This window comes from Cydia fagiglandana, chromosome 4, assembly GCF_963556715.1.
Source record: "Cydia fagiglandana chromosome 4, ilCydFagi1.1, whole genome shotgun sequence".
Lineage (NCBI taxonomy): Eukaryota > Metazoa > Arthropoda > Insecta > Lepidoptera > Tortricidae > Cydia > Cydia fagiglandana.
Window position 1 is genome coordinate 19,658,530 of NC_085935.1, and position 17,398 is coordinate 19,675,927.

Genomic DNA, 17,398 nt, shown 5'->3' on the forward strand with positions numbered 1-17,398 from the left:
ATGTAGTTTTAAGTCATAATGTATTGTTTGTCCGAATTTTCGTTAGTCTTATTTGGTTTTTCTCAGAAACGCGTAACTTTTCAGGATTGCCATAAAACAAACCTAACCTAACCTATCTACAGAACAACCTTACGAAAATCCTGAAAAGTTAACGGTTACAGTTTTATGACTAACGATAATATGACAAACAATACATTATGGCTTAAAACTTTATGGGAAACAAAGGGTCGACATGGGCACTTTTTGTCAAAGTAATATAGGTTAAATTTGAACGGCGAAGATTTTTCTGTATCCTTGTCACTTTGTCATAAAGTGCCCATGTCGAATACTACCTATAGTCGTCGTACCACTAGTACTTCTACCTGATTTAATACGTCGATGATGGCGGGTCAAAATCGAAACCTGCTGTGGGATTTTTTTTAGTTAACTCAGCAAAACGTTGGTTGGTGATTAGCAAAATGCCTAAAGTCTGATCAGAATCGCAAGTCTCATTGGAAATATTGAATTTAGTAACAGTACATTCCAAGATATTTTAATCACCCACCGTATCCCATGCATGAATACAGAGGGCCTACTGCGAACCTCGTTCGATGTGTTGCCTCCCTGTCACTCTTACGTACGAATTTATAAGTGCGTGGTTCGCGGTAGGCCCTCAGTTTTTCGTATTTTCAAAAGCGGTCACATTTGTCATTTATTACGCGTCAGCCGGCCTAGCCAAGGTTACAATCGCTATCGCATCGACAACGAAAAGCATTATGTCTCTCTATCACTCTTCCATATTAGTGCGACAGTGACAGTTGCGTTTCGATCGCTATGGCGCGCAAGCGATCGGCATCTTGGCTACGCGGCCAGGAAAAGTGTAGGTATTGAAATGGCGTGCCAGACATGCTCTTACCTACGAATAAGCCTACCTATATGTATATTATGTGGTATGTTTAAAAAAACTCGTTAACATGCACTTATTTTACATATGTAAACTGCATTGAAAAGGTGATAAATGTCGCCTTTTCATCTCCCCTAGCAATTAAAAGCGCAGTTTAACATTCAACTCTAAAGTTTAAGTTCAAACATGAATCAAATGATATTTTGATGTAATTGCGTAAGGGTGGAACGCAGTCCAAGTATACCCTTGTACAGTATCTTGACTGTGAATGCGCCAGTGATTTTGAAAGCGACTTAGCAGGCGACAGATACGCGCTTCCTGGTAAATATTGCGGTACGGTATTTGCAAATGTGTTTGGTCTCGTACAATTTTAAAAGGAAGGCACTAGTGTTTTTAGTTACTAGATACCCTATTAATTTAATTAATAGTATGTAGTCATTAAATTAGTAAAATAGTCATTGAGCTATAGAGCAAGTTGGGAAACGAGATCAGTATAGACTTCTTCTTCTTCTTCCTCGCGATAGACTTCTTGCCATTGAAATACCACAAAACATAGGTTTTTTTATAGACTAGGTATAAAAATGTTTGGTGGCATATATTTTATTAAATTGCTATTACTTAGTGATAAACAGGGACCGAGATTAAGCAAACGTAGTAGTTGTGCTTAAATACTTTTCGTAATGATCCAGCTGTCATTGACGGCGCCCCTATGCAAAACTCAATTTAGTTTGAGGTATACCCCTGCCAAATGGGCAGATGTAACGTTTTATTAAATTATTAGCTTTTTTCTGTGTAAAGTGATGACGATGATTGATAAAAACTACCCTCTATCCTTCCCCGTGCTTTAAAATATCTCCATGTCCATAAATTTCAGCGGTTCCGCAGTTGAAGCGTGAAGTGGTAACAGACTGACAGAATTACTTTCGCATTGAATGGTAGGACTAGTTAAAAGTCAAGGTACTGTCTCTATTGTTTCCACCGTGGTCTAAAGTAAGTAGGAAGGGATATCTTTAATACGGTGTAACTAGAGAATTGAGAAAGGGAGAATACGTGTGTAACTACAACTTATTGGTTATTAGATGGAGTTGTTCCCCTATTGTAATCCGAGCTTCAAATATTCTAATAAGCTTGTTTGTAATCCGCTTTTTATAAGCTTTTAAGCTTCTGTGGTTAGATAAAGTTGAGAGTAAGTTGATTATTAAGCTTAGCTTGTTAATAGATTGAATCGTTTCGCCATATGTACGGTTTTCGGTATGCTACAGAAGGAAATCTTTATATTTAATTAAACTGTATTGAAAACACGCATACTTATTATAAGCTATAACATATATGTTAGGTATATAATGTTAGTGCTAGTTCATCATGAGGCCTTTAACAGCTTTTTCATCAGATTATTTATAGCCTAAGCAAATTAGAAAAATCTGCGGAATTAATTCGTGTAGTTTTGAAAATTGGTACAGGTATACCTTGTGGTGTCCAGATAAACATACTAAAAGTCCTCGAGGGTAGGGGGTGTGCTGGGGGTGTAGAGGGGGGTTGAAGGTACTTTTTTTCATATTTTTGCTCATATCTCGAATATCTGTACGAATAGCATTATAATTACTTAAGACAACAGTTTTAACATAAAATTTACTACAAATTTGGTTATGTTTATTTTTACTCTGCGATCAATACTTTAGGGGCTACAGGCTGTTCAAGTTAAATAAGTAATTAAAAATAGACGGTTTAAGAAAACGTCGTTTTTTTGTAATTGTTCATCACAAATAAAAAAATTAGCTTAGAGTAAGCAAGCTAAGCAACCTGCTGATAAAATATAAAAAAATAGGCCATATGCATGTCGGGCCATGCTCAGTGTAGGGTTCCGTAGTTACCCGTCTGTCAAAATAGACTATTTGCCATAGCTCAAAAACAGCTGTACCGATTAGGTTCGCTATATTTTTCCTTGAAAGTATTTACTAAGTTATGTTTTCACGATTTTTTTTTCTTATTTTTTGGACCCATGGTTCAAAAGTTAGGGGAACTAAGGGGTAAATCACAACTTTTTTTCTTTCAGATCAATTATTTCCGAAAATATTAAGTTGATCAAAAAATGGTTCTTGAAGACCCTTATTCGTTTTAAAAGACCTATCCAACGACACCCCACACTATAGGGTGGAAGCGAAAAAAAATGTCATCCCCACTTTAATGTAGGGCAACCACCATAAAAAAAATTTTTGCTAGTTTTCATGTTTACATTTGACACGAATATATAAATCAGTTACGCTGACAAAGTTGTAAAATATAAATTAGAAAAAATATTTTTTTAGGGTGGCTGCCGTACATTAAAAAGCGGATGAAATTTTTTTTCGCTTCCACCCTATAGTGTGGGGTGTCGTTGGATAGGTCTTTTAAAACGAATACGGGTCTTCGAGAACCATTTTTTGATCTGCTTAATATTTTCGGAAATAATCGATCTGAAAGAAAAAAAGTTGTGTTTTCCACTTTAGTTCCCCTAACATTTGAACCATGGGTCCAAAAAATATGAAAAAAATCGTGAAAGTAAAGCTTAATAAAGACTTTCAGAGAAAAATATAGCGAACCTAATCGATTAAGCAGTTTTTGAGTTTTTGCAAATAGTCTATTTTGACGGAAGGGTAACTACGGAACCCTACACTGAGCATGACCCGACATGCTCTTGGCCGGTTTTTTTTATATTTTATCAGCAGGTCATTTAGCTTGCTTATTCTTAATTAAATTTTTTATTTATGATGAACAATTATGAAAATACGACGTTTTTTTAAACCGTCTATTTTTTATCTCTTATTTAACTTTAACAGCCTGTAGCTCCTAAAGTACTGATCGCAGAGTAAAAATAAACATAACCAAATTTATAGTAAATTTTATGTTAAAACTTTTGTCCGAAGTTATTATAATGCAATTCGTACACATTTTCGAGATATGAGCAAAAATATGAAAAAAGGTACCTTCAACCCCCCTCTACACCCCCAGCACACCCCCTACCCTCGAGGACTTTTAGTATGTTTATCTAGACACCACAAGGTATGCCTGTACCAATTTTCAAAACTACACGAATTATTTCCGCAGCTTGCCCAAATTCGGCTTAATTTGACGTGGCTATTATGCAGCATCCGTAAGCGAGAAACAACGTCTCTCGTGGCTGTATAAGCTGTATAACAGTGTAAGTTGGTAAATAAATAAACAAACAAAATTATACAAAGAGCCAAATAAATGTGATGTTTTCATCTGGGCTTAATGCAGGAGTAAACCGAGACATAATCATTGCCACCACGCAAGTTGGCCTTCTAAACGACATTTAAAATGTTTCTAAACACTTCCACATTCAAAAGCCCGTAAATTGTAAGCGAAACTCCGAAATTCTGCTGCATTTTCATCGGCACGTGCCATAATGTTTTCTGGATGGCGTCTCATTTGCCTCCCCCCACATGTTCTCAAGGGGGCTGAGAGTTAAGCAGCCTTTCACAAACTTGTTTGCCTACAACCCCTTTGTTTCCGGCTAATTCTTCCTTGCACGCCCTGTTTTCCTACCTACGACACCTAGGCGAGACTTAAGCACCTTTAACAAAGACAATGCGAACTTTCAGATCAGCTTCCTCCATAATATCCTTCCTTCATAATAAATTCAAACAAAGGACAACGGGAAACCGCGCCGTGAACTTCGAAAGGTCCGTTACCAAGTCAGGAAGGAAAGTCCCGAAAGTTCGCCCGAAAAACCAGGAAAAACCCGAAAATGTAAGCCCAACAACGTTCCGGCGGTCGAGGACCCAATATTATTCGAGGCTTTCTTTAATTCCCTTTGTTTTAGACGTTTTATTATCGTGACCGGCGACCGTATCATGCGCACAGCGCGTGCGTCGGATGCATCATTTCCATTATGAAGACGCCCCAGATAACTCGGTAATGAGACTAAACAAGATTTTAAAACTTTCCTTCCTTTGATACAAAGAAACAAAGAACGGCCTAATTTATGTTTTTCCTCGGTATCCTTCAAAGGGAAAAAACCCCTCTTCAAAAGTCATTGACAATTTAGGGCAAATAGGAAAATAAAAGATCGGAGAAATTTCTAAGGACGGAAGCGAGGAATAATTAGTCTGGCGTTTAAGGCGAAACATTCCAATAGGAGTTGTAAAGAATGCCTATTCGGACAGCGTAATGCCCCTTCTGACGTTTGCAGTAAAGAGAGTGTAATTTGCCTTCTGAGTGATTTTTCGGGATGATCAGACGGCAGATGGCGCGATATTGGAGATCCTAGTTTTATGTGGCCCTCGCAGACAATGCGGCCAGAGTCGTAAAGTAAAAAAAGGCATTCCTCAAAGGGATCGAAAGATTTGCGTAAAAAGAGCGGGCATACGACACGAATATATCAAGCGGTCAAGAGCGGTCTTTTAAATACACATTTTATTCTGCACACTGACAGTGCAGATTACGTGAGTGACAAGAAAATATAAAACGCTTATATGACGAGATACGAAGAAATTCTGTACACCTTTTATAACGTTAGAACACGATAACATTTTTAACAAGACAAAGCATGAAAGGAACTGGATAAAGTTTCTTGCTTAATTGACAAATAACAGACATCTTTTTGCTTTAACGAAGTTAACTCTGAATAAGACTTTAACTTTTCTTCGCAGAATTTTCAAATCTAAAATACAATTTATTTATTTGCCTGAATAAAATGGGAATTTTCTTTTCAATTGAAGTGTATTGAGTTTTTAGGTCCATGAGGTCTTCTGTTGCAGCGAGGAATTTGATTCAAAATCTCATATAATATTAGCCTTAAGTTAACATTGAGTTGAAATCCCTGTCCTTTGAAAAAACAGACAGTACTATTTGTAGAATATTATTTCAAAGAAATTCAATCTGTTTTTTAAACGAAAATCTAAAGTCCAGATTTTTTTAAGTAAGGACCGGACTTCACCTTGGACTGAACTTTTTATCCGGTAAAGAAATGTATTCACCAAGCCAAATCCTCCGTAAATTCGCCAGCATATTCCAAGTCGATATATTTCTCGGCTGTCGCGAGTGAGTCGATAGCACCGTGCCGTTAAACGGAACTCGGGTGGACTTATGTTTAGCACACTGATGCGGATACGCAAGCCGTTCCGGTGTGTGACCGAGACAGCGCTATGCATGTATACAGGTGTTTTTTCAAAGCCATATTTTGCGAGGTATATAGGTCTTACTGAGTAATATAACTATGGGACTAAAATTGGCTCTCCTTTACAAAGATCGACATCCGATCGGTCAAAAATGTATTTGAGTACACAAAAGAAATCTTTTCACGATTGTCATTTCGACTTAAATCCTTCCTCCTTTCTCGTGTTATCCCGGCATTTTGCCACGGCTCATGGGAGCCTGGTGTCCGCTTGACAACTAATCCCAAGAATTGACGTAGACACCAGTTTTACGAAAGCGACTGCCATCTGACCTTTCGACCCAGATGGGAAGCCATTTCGTCAAATATGTATAGGTATAACTTAACATCGACTAAGGGTTGAAATAACCTATAGATGTCACCCCGGAGCTCGGAGTGGCTTGCGGATCCACACATTCCACAACCAATGTAGAAACAGCCTTAACTTGGACTTACCGTGCCAGCCGTTTGCTGTTTATCGTTCTTATGTAGTTCGCCCGTCCTCTGCGAAAGAAGAAAATGTATTTGTTAGGTTTTGCATTTGGTAAAGTGTGTTAGTTCAATCCTATGATTATCTGCACCTGGTACTATTACCAGCACCCAAAAAAAAGGATGTGTCCCTATAGTTTTCCTGGTTGTTACTGACTGACAAATTGGTTTGACCAACTATATGTCGGCGGCCGATCATAAGCAGTCAGCCAGATCGTAATGTTCCTGTGTAATGTTTTGACGGTAGTCACATTAAACCAAAATACATAGATAGCATAACTAGGTTTGTTAGGTTGCTTCAGGTGCCTGAAGGGCAAACTGACCAGAAATAGGAGCATCGCGTAGCGCTACGCGGGACTCCGTCGACTCGGGGAACGAGACAAAGATTTTCACGATTTACGATATGCCTAGGATTCCTAGGAATTCCACAATTTGTATTAGGAAAAACATGTAAGTCAAGTATTGTAGTAAATTTTGTTGCTTATTTGAATACATTAGAGGAACAAATAAAAATTGAGGCCAAGTATGACCCATCTGGCTCAAAAAATATTCATAATTTATTTCACAAACGGCTAACTTATCCAAAAACAAGGAAAAATATTCTGAAATGCAAATTCAGTATTATCATTTCCGGCTTTCCAAACAACGTCTAATTTAAAAAAGTAACTGTCCGGAAAAATCCAGTTACGTTCCCAATTTGTAAAAGTGACGTCACAGATAGAATTTGTCAAGGGTCGAAGGTAGTGAGGTCAATGACCGGAACTCACACCTGATGCCCACTAACACACTTAATATATCTTACACACCTGCTCTTAAGTGGGTAGAGTGAGACGGGTAAAGATGCTGCGCCTTTGAACATCTGGGGCATGACTGCAATTTATTTAGGAGTGAGATAGGAAGCTTATTAATCTTACGTTGGGTGCGAAGGCGATGGAATTTTGTAATATTTCAAGTTCAGTATTGTTTTTATCTTAGGACTTTTAGCGCCACTTGCACTATCCAACTAAGCCGGGATTAACCGGTTAAACCGTTAACCCAGTGTCAAATTCGACTGGTAAGCAGATGGGTAGTAAATAGGTACATACTTATATATTCTCCCTATCTCAAATTGCGGTTAGGTTCTATAGTTTATTTATTTATTTTAACTATATTGCACAAAGAAATAAATAAGTACAAATGGTGGACTGATAGCCTGAGAGGGCATTCTCTACCAGTCAACTATTGGGTCAAATAGAGACAAATATGTTTGGTGCAGGAGAGATTCATAACTTACATTTTTGTATTTGTGTAGTTAAGTTATAAAAAATGTATATGTACCTATGTATATGTATATATATATAATGGCGCAAAACAACATAAATATTACACACAAAGCGTTATCTTTACAAAACAAAACAAACTAATGAGTTTAAATTAAAATAAATCCATTTTGTGCACCGTGGACGGAACTGTTTTAAATAAATTATCCGGCGAGATCGGGGCCATAATTCAGGACGGTCCCGCGTCGCGGACGCGTGGACACCTTTTTGTCCTTTTTGGCCGTGGAAGTGTATTCTGTATTTAAAATTTGATATAGAGAGCGTATATTAGCGTGGAATTAAAATGTCAAACTTAAGTTTCTTTTTTACGCCCCAAGATGGCAGAACTTTCAACGCACAAGGGAGCCTGCTATAATGTAAAATGTCAATGTCAAGTTTATGTTTACAATTTAGGCCACAAGATGGTAGATCCTGCAACGCGCACGGTCCCTATATTTTTCATCTTATACCAACAACGTAAGCGCCAATCATCGTTAGCGGCTTATGCTGATTGGTGCTATGCTATGGTGATCTTCTTCTTTCCCCTGCCCTTATCCCACGTCATGTGGGGTCGGCACAACATGTTTTTCTCTTCCATTCTCGTCTGTCTTTCGTGTCCTCAGCACTCACTCCTTTCTTTCTCATATCCTCTTTCACACAATCCATCCATCGTTTTTTGGGTCTACCATACGCTCTCCGTCCATCAACATTCATCCCTAACATTCTTTTGCCTATATGGCATTCATCCCTCCTCATTACATGCCCATACCACGACAACCTAGCACTCTTTCTCCGTTACTATGCTATGGTGATATGTAATCATAACTACTGATACTGTGCCGTTTGAACATTTCCAAAATCGAGAAATTTCCACTTGAAAAATTCGAAAACTTCCCACATTTTTGTATAGGAATCCAAATTTCACATTTCCAAAATGAATATTTCCCATGTGTCCTGTCAAATTACTGAGGACTTTTCCATCTTTTTGGAAACTACGTAACTTGCACATCCTTAATCATTTGAAATTTTGCTCTGACTTATAAATGTACGTGAGATGCTTGATAAGGTCGTATCAAAATTATATGAAAACAATATCAACATTTTTAAATACAATCGGCCTCATTTTGTCGTACCGTGTGGACACACGAGCTTAGACGTGTTCGCGGGTTGCTTTTAATAGATAATCTAGCTCTTTGTTTTTTTGATGCCGCATTGTTATTAGATTTAGGGTTTGTGGGAGATGAATGCACTGATATGAATGCAGCGGCTGTATATTCTGCTTGTTTTAATCTAATTTAACATGTTTATTAGTGCGCTGCAAATTTGTGTAGCTTCACCACGATCTATACCTACGATTTGAATATATAGTTTGGCAAGAGGTTGTCAGTCGAGCATGTAGCTACCTGTACCTACTGAGACAGAGAGGATCATTTTCACGGTGTTTGATAGATTGAGATAAAAAAGCGCCCATTTCGAATCAAAAGGAATTTATGTAGATTAGGAAGTTACCTATAAAATTAACTCATTTTTAAGATGTCGTTATAGGTAGGTCTAACTAGCAAGTAGCCAAGCTTAAACGAACGTCAAACATCTCTAAGAAATGACAAATATCCCACGGACATTCTATTTCAATGTCAGTAGACAAAGCAGCTTGTTATTAATAGCCGCGCTAAGAAAGTTGAAGGTATTTTCTAATTACTCCTAACAATGTCAACGGCGAACGGCGTGCTTAAATAAATGTTTGAGGTGAGGTGCGTTCATAGACCTAGTATTACATAGATGAGCTATACGCGTGCCTCCGTGAGGGACAAAACATACGCAAAGCGACAATATTAAAAACACGTTTTAGAGTGACATTCCATTTCCAACTGCAGCTGCAATACTGTTCATTTTACTATGGAAATTGACAACGACAGCGACGCGTTTCCATTGTAAAATGAACAGTATTGCAGCTGCAGTTGGAAATGGAATGTCACTTTTAACCTTCCTGACAACATACCAATAATAATCTACCCCACCCACCCACCATAAACCATACTAAATTATTGGTGGGGAACAAACAAAAAGTGAGACTGTGACAAGGACAAGCAATAATACCCCTTTCTCTACTCCTACTGAAATTTCTATAAGTGCATCTCGTTCGGTCGTTTGGGCCCTCCCCCGTGTCATCTCTATATCATTGTACCTCTATGGGTGCGTTCCACAGTGACGTGAAGCGACAGACTGTTATTACGAGGTGTGTTCCCATTAGAGCTAGTACTATTAATACTAATAATAGTACCCTAGTAGTAGTAGTCAAGCGGACCCCAGGCTCCCATGAGTCGTGGCAAAATGCCGGGAAAACGCCAGGAAGAAGAGAGAGTACCGACAGGTGAAGTGCATAATTGTTTTCCATCGTATTTTCACGTTCGTATTTGTCATGCTACCTATCTCAGTCAACCTTATTAGTACTTTTTGTACCGAGACTGACTAAAATAGCAAGACACGTTCGTACGTTTCCGTACCAATAACATTAATACCTTTACGTTCTTTATTTTAAATCTGTGATGTTACTGATTTTTGTTAAGTTCGAATCTCGCCCGAAGCGGTGTATTATCATTTTTTTTAAATTAAAAAATGTTTTGTGTACCTTGCAAACGTATCTGCTTAATAAAAAAATAAATATTAATATTTATTCAATATTTCTCGGCTACATAATGTTTCTGGATTGTAATTTTAATAAAATAATGAATTCATAGTCAGGAATAATTTATTAAAATATTAACACAGTGCCACTGGTGCCTGGTGCCGAAAACAAAGCTTTAATTCTGATAGAATAACAGTTTATCATAGTAATTTAGAAGGCCGCCTCGTTGTACAACAATGGGTATCTTCGTCAGAGTAAAGCTCTTGTCGCGTCCAAAATCCTATTTGCTTCTTCAACGGTCATTAATCTCAACGCGTCGCTTCAATTCGGATTTCAATTCCAACAATTACTCTCACAACATCGTATTTTATCAACTATAAGACACAAAACACTGCTCTAATCCGAGCAGATAAGATCGAAATTCCATAGACATTGTCATAAGTCATACGGCTTTAGGAGAGCTAGATGGTGGATTGTAAATCGTCAATGCACAATCCCTTCAGGCTTTAACATCGTGCCAACTCAATGCGCGATATGTTGGGTAAATACATCATTGCCCTGACAAATAAGATAGTGTTGGCAAATACACTCAATAGCAGTTAAACTAGGTACATTATGTACATCCATTCAATATAAATTTTACCTAATTTCATGGCTATTGACTGTAACTGATCAGTTTACCTTACAGACTTGATCTACAACAAACAACAAGCATGATGTTGTGATCAAAAATATCTTCAAACAAAAATATGTAATAATCTTTATTTAGGAATTTTTATTTTATTTCTAGTTTAACTTTAGTTTTAATATTGTATCCAATGTAAGTATTATCTTTATTTTAATGTAGTAAGAAAGCATCCTCACTACATTGAAATAAAGATGATTATTCCTTGGCATCTGGGTTTGTAGTGATATTTCGACAGCCTGCACCAGACAGCTCAGAATTCGTCGGGAGATAGGTAATGCATAAAATTTTAGCGTACGCGACGTGCCGCCATCTTAAGTGGCGCGACTGAAATATGACACTTGCGAGTGAAGGCAAGTATTAAAATCAGAATGACAATATTTTAACGAGTAAATAACAGAAACAGTGCGTTCACTAGCAAATTAGAATTGAAGTGGAAAACAAACCCAAGCCAAATTAACTCCTCAAATTTTTTTTGTTCTCGTGGCGATTTGGAGGCCAATGTCAAGGTGTGGGGGCGAGTAAGGCCCACTTGCACCATTCCACTAACCCGGGGTTAACCGGTTAATCCTGGAGTTACCATGGTTACCAGTACAATTTGACACTGGGTTGACGGTTAAACCGCTTAACCCCGGGTGCAAGTGGGCCTAAGCGGAACAAATCGATGTTTTTTTATAGATGGGTGTTGGTGTTCAGGGTTTTCAATTTTTGTATGATTTTAGTCACTGTATAATGCATTTACTTGTATTACTATGTGAAATAATGTCAAGTCAGATATTGGTAGTTGGTAGTGGGCATGATTTTCCATGCTGAGGCTACCGCGAAAATCGAAATTTCATTATCTGCCTCTCTATCACTCTTGCATAGTCGAGCGATAAATAGCAACTAAGCAATTAATTATTATACGATACTTTGCGTCCAGAGCAGAGGGTCTACCTCGAAAATCTAAAATATCGTTATGTCTCTATCTATCGCTCGAATATGCAAGAGTGATAGAGAGTCAGATAACGACATTTCAATTTTTATTGTTGGCCTCTAGAAGTCTAGACTATACCATAATTCGGGTCAATAATAATGGGACACCGCGTTTCTCACTTTAATATAGCGAGGGCGCCAGGAAATGTTATTTTATTAAAAGTGTCAGGGCAGGTGAGGGAACTGATACCGGGGCTAAATCAAAATAACTGAACATTTCCGAGAGGAATATTCACTCGGGCGTTTCACTCCAGTTTATTTCACTGAGTTCGCTTTTGCATAATATTTTTCCCTTTCCTTTATTGACGTAGTCAATCGTTGGAATGAAATTCCTGTGTAATGTATTTTTTGGGAATCGTGTCGCGCTTACGGGACGCACTTCGTTGTTGGAATGCCTTTACTTATGCGAGAATTGAATAAGTGCTGCGACATCCGAATACTAAATAGAACTTTATGAATTGTTGGTGTAATAAAATTGTTTTCCCAAGGACGAGACGAAGACTGATACAAAATGGAGAGATGTTAAAAACGTGCTATGGTAAAATTTATAGTCTGTGTCATTAGGTATTTAAATAAAAGTAAACAATTTGTACGTTTTCGGGTAGTTATAACATTTATTGGCTAACCGACCAATTACTTACAAAGCCGCCTGGATCAGTCACTGAACGACCTAACTTTAACCTACATTATTTGTTCGTGTTATGTTTTCATCTACCCTCAACTGGCTTAACGAGCCATTCGAGGGTAGATTTTGTTTACTTTTATTTAAATACCTAAAGATACAGTGTATAAGTCTTAAATATCTTTTGACATTGCCTCTCTCGACAGAAAAATCTAAATTTTAAAATTGTATATCTGCGTCATTTTGCTGAATTAAAGCAAGTGTAATGGAGATGGACTATATCGAATTTAGATTTTGGCGTTAGTCTTCCAGAAACCCGCATCAGTCAAAACAAACAACACAAACAAACATACAAATATCTCAAAATAATGTAGGGTGTATAAGAAATAATGTTAATTTGTTTTGTTTGAAACAGCAACTAGATTCTGTTATTTATTCTTTATAAAAAAGTAGAGATGCAACGGATAGTTGTTTGGCCGGATACCGGATACCGGATATTCGGCCTGACCATCAGCCGAATATCCGGTGTCCAGCCGCCGAATATTCGGCCAGCGGAACTATACCCACATTTCGGTTTTTCAGGTGCGCATTCTGCAGGTTTGACCCGTTTCCTAGTAAACGGTCGCGCGAACTCATTTCTAGGTTCCAAATGAGTGCGCGTGCAAGTCAGTGGAATGATTAAATTGTTTAAAAATAATAAACAAGTACCATTATGACCATGTCTGTTTCTTAAATCCAATTTGTTTACTCCGAAATCAAGCAATGTTACTATCCGGTATCCGGTCGGATAGTAGGTCACTATCCGGTATCCGGCCGGATAGTAAAATAATGGCTGGATAGGCCGGATACCGGAATGTAACCGGTGCATCTCTATAAAAAAGCATCAAAAAGAAATGCACGTAAAATACAATGTTTTCTCAAAACATATAGGCAACAAAGTTGTTTTTAAATTACCTACACGTAGTGAATGTTCTCCGTTTAGTTTTTATTACACTTTTATAAAAGTGTTTCGTCGCTGTAACTTACAGTTTACATACAAATTACGGTACTTTGATAAATTGATGATATAAAGGTTTTAAAATACCGATCATTACTTTAACGGTTCAATAGAAAATCTTACACCATTCTAATAGCTTTAAAGAAAACGTATCCCCGACTAATGTTGCTTAATAAGAATAATTTAACCTTCCTCTAAAACAAGTAAAGATTGGACAATAACAGGTTAAATATGTGAACAATAAACCATAATGAAGAGATAATAGATTTGTTGTTAAGAATAAATTACGATGATTATGTTAACGCGACAACCCACTACCTACTAAATTGTTAGGCGTTATACAAATAACTTTTTAAAACTCTAATTGACATATAAACTGTGATACAACGTGAACTTTAGCATGAAAGAAACAAAGTTTATTTTCCAATTATAATAAACTGCGGCTATACGATGTTGTGTAAGTAAGGAGTCATTTTTGAGCTTTAAGCGTAGGTGGACTCGCCCAAGGCGTAGGCGGTTTCCAAACGAGTTCTAAATAAATATATAGTTGTCCAGAAGTTAAATTAATTATCATCGGATTCAGTGTTTTTTATGAAAACATTTTCGCATAAAACTAGATTAGCAAGCTGCGCAAATAGATGGAGTCTGAGTCTCCTCTGAACTGTACCTACCTAATTAGGTTTATGTAAGCTTAATGTTGTACCTTGCTCTAGGGCATTATCGAATTATAAGTAAACTTACAGTGAACAAGACTCAGAATTTTGTATATTTCTAGTTATAAAATCTAGTTCAATATAGCTAAATAGACAATGTTATCATTGTCTATTTAGGTATATTCAACTAGATTTTTCCATAAGTATATAATTTAGATCGTCCCACCCAAATTTGTTGAAGTGCCTAAACTAAAATATATGTCTTATAAATACCAAACAGTTACTATGCTGTCCCGTGGCCAAGGCTGGAATCGAACAAGCGTCTTCAGCTCACATGGCTAATACCACCTTTCGGTCACCCAGCCATACCCGTCCCAAATCCTCACAATTTAACTATCTAGAGTCTGTTCGGAAAGAGAATTATGGAATGTATTGTCCGTATACAATCCACGACTCTCTTCCGAACAGACTTGAATTTAATTAACTAACTAGTTGTTCGGTATCATAGTCTCAAAATCAGTAAAAACCTGTGGCAATTTCCCTTAAACATGACTTGAGTGTATTTGCACAATGATGAAGACAAAATTTAGGTACTCGTAACTCTTACATATGGGTTTCCGAATCCTAAGTCGATTTGGTCAAGTGGTTTGGCAATCTGCAGCGGTGCATCTATCTCTTTTACACGATTACGCCGAGCCTGCGGGAAGACAAAGATTTATGATGCGATTCGCACTCGATTACTAGTATGATTTGTTAGCAATCTTGTATCGGCGTTTGCTTTGAGAAATATTGTCTGGTTAATTTTTTCCGTCACTATAGTTCGCTTTTTTAGCATTAGAAAGAACTTTAAAGGAGGTAAGCGATCTTGACACGTCTATTAATTGAAAAACGCTTTTTAAAAATCATTAATTACTTATGAAAGCAGAAGAATATAAATGATCGTATTAGATGCATAATTGTTACATATTTGCCGTAACTTATTTTTAAAACGAGTTTTTCATTTAAAAAGACACATCAAGTTGTTTTACCTACCTTACTCGTATTTATTACCGGTCTGAAGCAAGGCGATGCCCTGTCCCCTATGCTTTTCAATTTGGTTCTGGAACATGTTGTCCGAAAACTACTCACGCTTGACATTGGAGTCGAACTGAATGAAAGGCATAGACTGATAGGGTACGCGGATGATCTAGCTTTGCTAGGGGAAAGCCGTGAAGAGGTAGAAATATCGGCAAGTATCTTGGAACAAGAAGCAGCAAAAGTGGGTCTCAGAATCAACCATGATAAATCGGAATACCTCCACATGAAGCGGTACAGGGACAGTCGCACCCAAAGACAGAACCTACTTGTGGGTGAAAACACTTACAAAGGAGTGTCCAAGTTTAAATACCTTGGGTGCACTGTCACGGATACATACACAAGGGAGGACGAAATCAACATACGAACTCATAACGCCTTACGCTGCAGTGCTGCGCTCCATAAGGTTTTGGTGTCTAAGCTTCTTAGTAGACGTACTAAGCTACGGATCTACAAGACCGTGATCCGCCCCATTCTGATGTATGGGTGTGAGGCTTGGACACTAACACTCAAGGAGGAGAACAGCCTTTTAGTCACAGAACGTAAGGTGTTAAGGAAGATTCTGGGACCCGTCAAAAGAGACGATGGCAGCTGGAGGATCCAAAAGAATGCCGAAATAGAACACCTGATAGCCGAGCCGAACATAATAGGTGAGACCAAAGCGCATCGTCTCCGCTGGCTTGGCCATCTCGAAAGGATGGGTGAAGATCGGGCAGCCAAAAGGGCCTACCTGGGTCGACCAACTGGGCGCCGTCCTGTTGGTCGTCCTAAATACCGCTGGGCAGATAGAGTGGAGGCAGATCTCCATGAGCTCAGCGTCGGCGAAAGCTGGCGGGATACCGCTCTGGACCGATCAAAGTGGCGTGCTCTTGTGTTGGAGGCCAAGACTCATTTTGGGTCACCGCGCCAACAAAGTAAGTAAGTAAGTAGTACTCGTATTTATAACGCTAAAAAAACGAACTATAGGAAAAAGTGCGAATTTGAAAAATTGTATCTGAAGTTTTTTAACCTTATTTTATAGAGATTTGCCAGGCAATTGGTATAATGATACATATACACGGTGGCCAAAAAATAAGTGCATTCCCGTTGCCAGAGAGGTTTTGGGATTATACTCAGCAACTTTTACTATGGCACCAACCCCGTAATCGCGAATAAGAAAATTACCCTCCCATTAGAAAATGGACCAGCTAAAACGTATGAAACAGCCCCTTTTTTTTTCCGCTTTGGACTCATAGTTAAAGTTGCTCAATATAATCCCAAAACCTGCCTGGCAACGGGAATGCACTTATTTTTTGACCACCCTGTATAAATTCTACATATATTGCATAGAAGCGCTGGTGGCCTAGCGGTAAGAGTGTGCGACTTGCAATCTGGAGGTCGCGGGTTCAAACCCCGGCTCGTAGCAATGAGTTTTCGGAACTTATGTACGAAATATCATTTGATATTTACCAGTCGCTTTTCGGTGAAGGAAAACATCGTGAGGAAACCTGCATTACATCTGCGAAGAAATTCAAAGGTGTATATGAAGTCCCCAATCCGCATTGGGCTAGCGTGGGGACTATAGCCCAAGCCCTCTCGCGCTCGAGAGGAGGCCTGTGCCCAGCAGTGGGACGTATATAGGCTGAGATGATGATGATGATGATGACATATAAGTTCCTCTTGCCTCAGTGGTCCTGGTACTTGGCCTAGTAACTTGAGATTTTTTCGCAAAATCACTAAAGAACAATAATATGTAGGAAACTCTTAATGAAGGCACGTGTCTTCTGGCTAATTGGAGACAACGGTTTCACGAGTAAACTTTTGCGTTGAATAATTACAGGACTTCCGCAGTGTTATAATGTAATTAGATTGAGTATACTGTATTGATAAATATACACGCCGACACGTGTTTACCTAAAGTGCCTTTCGGAATCAGACTGCACCAGATTTACGGCAGCAGTA

The 17,398-nt window shown here is 38.2% G+C and overlaps 1 protein-coding gene across 1 annotated transcript in view; it reads right to left on the bottom strand.

Moving 5' to 3' along the window:
* LOC134664055 (leucine-rich repeat neuronal protein 1-like) overlaps positions 1 to 17,398 on the bottom strand; it is a 346,981-nt gene that overhangs the window by 157,463 nt on the left and 172,120 nt on the right. Inside the window, exon 4 of the mRNA XM_063520625.1 lies at positions 6,495 to 6,542. Within this exon, the coding sequence (XP_063376695.1) occupies positions 6,495 to 6,542 (48 nt within the window). The remainder of the gene's footprint in view (positions 1 to 6,494; positions 6,543 to 17,398) is intronic.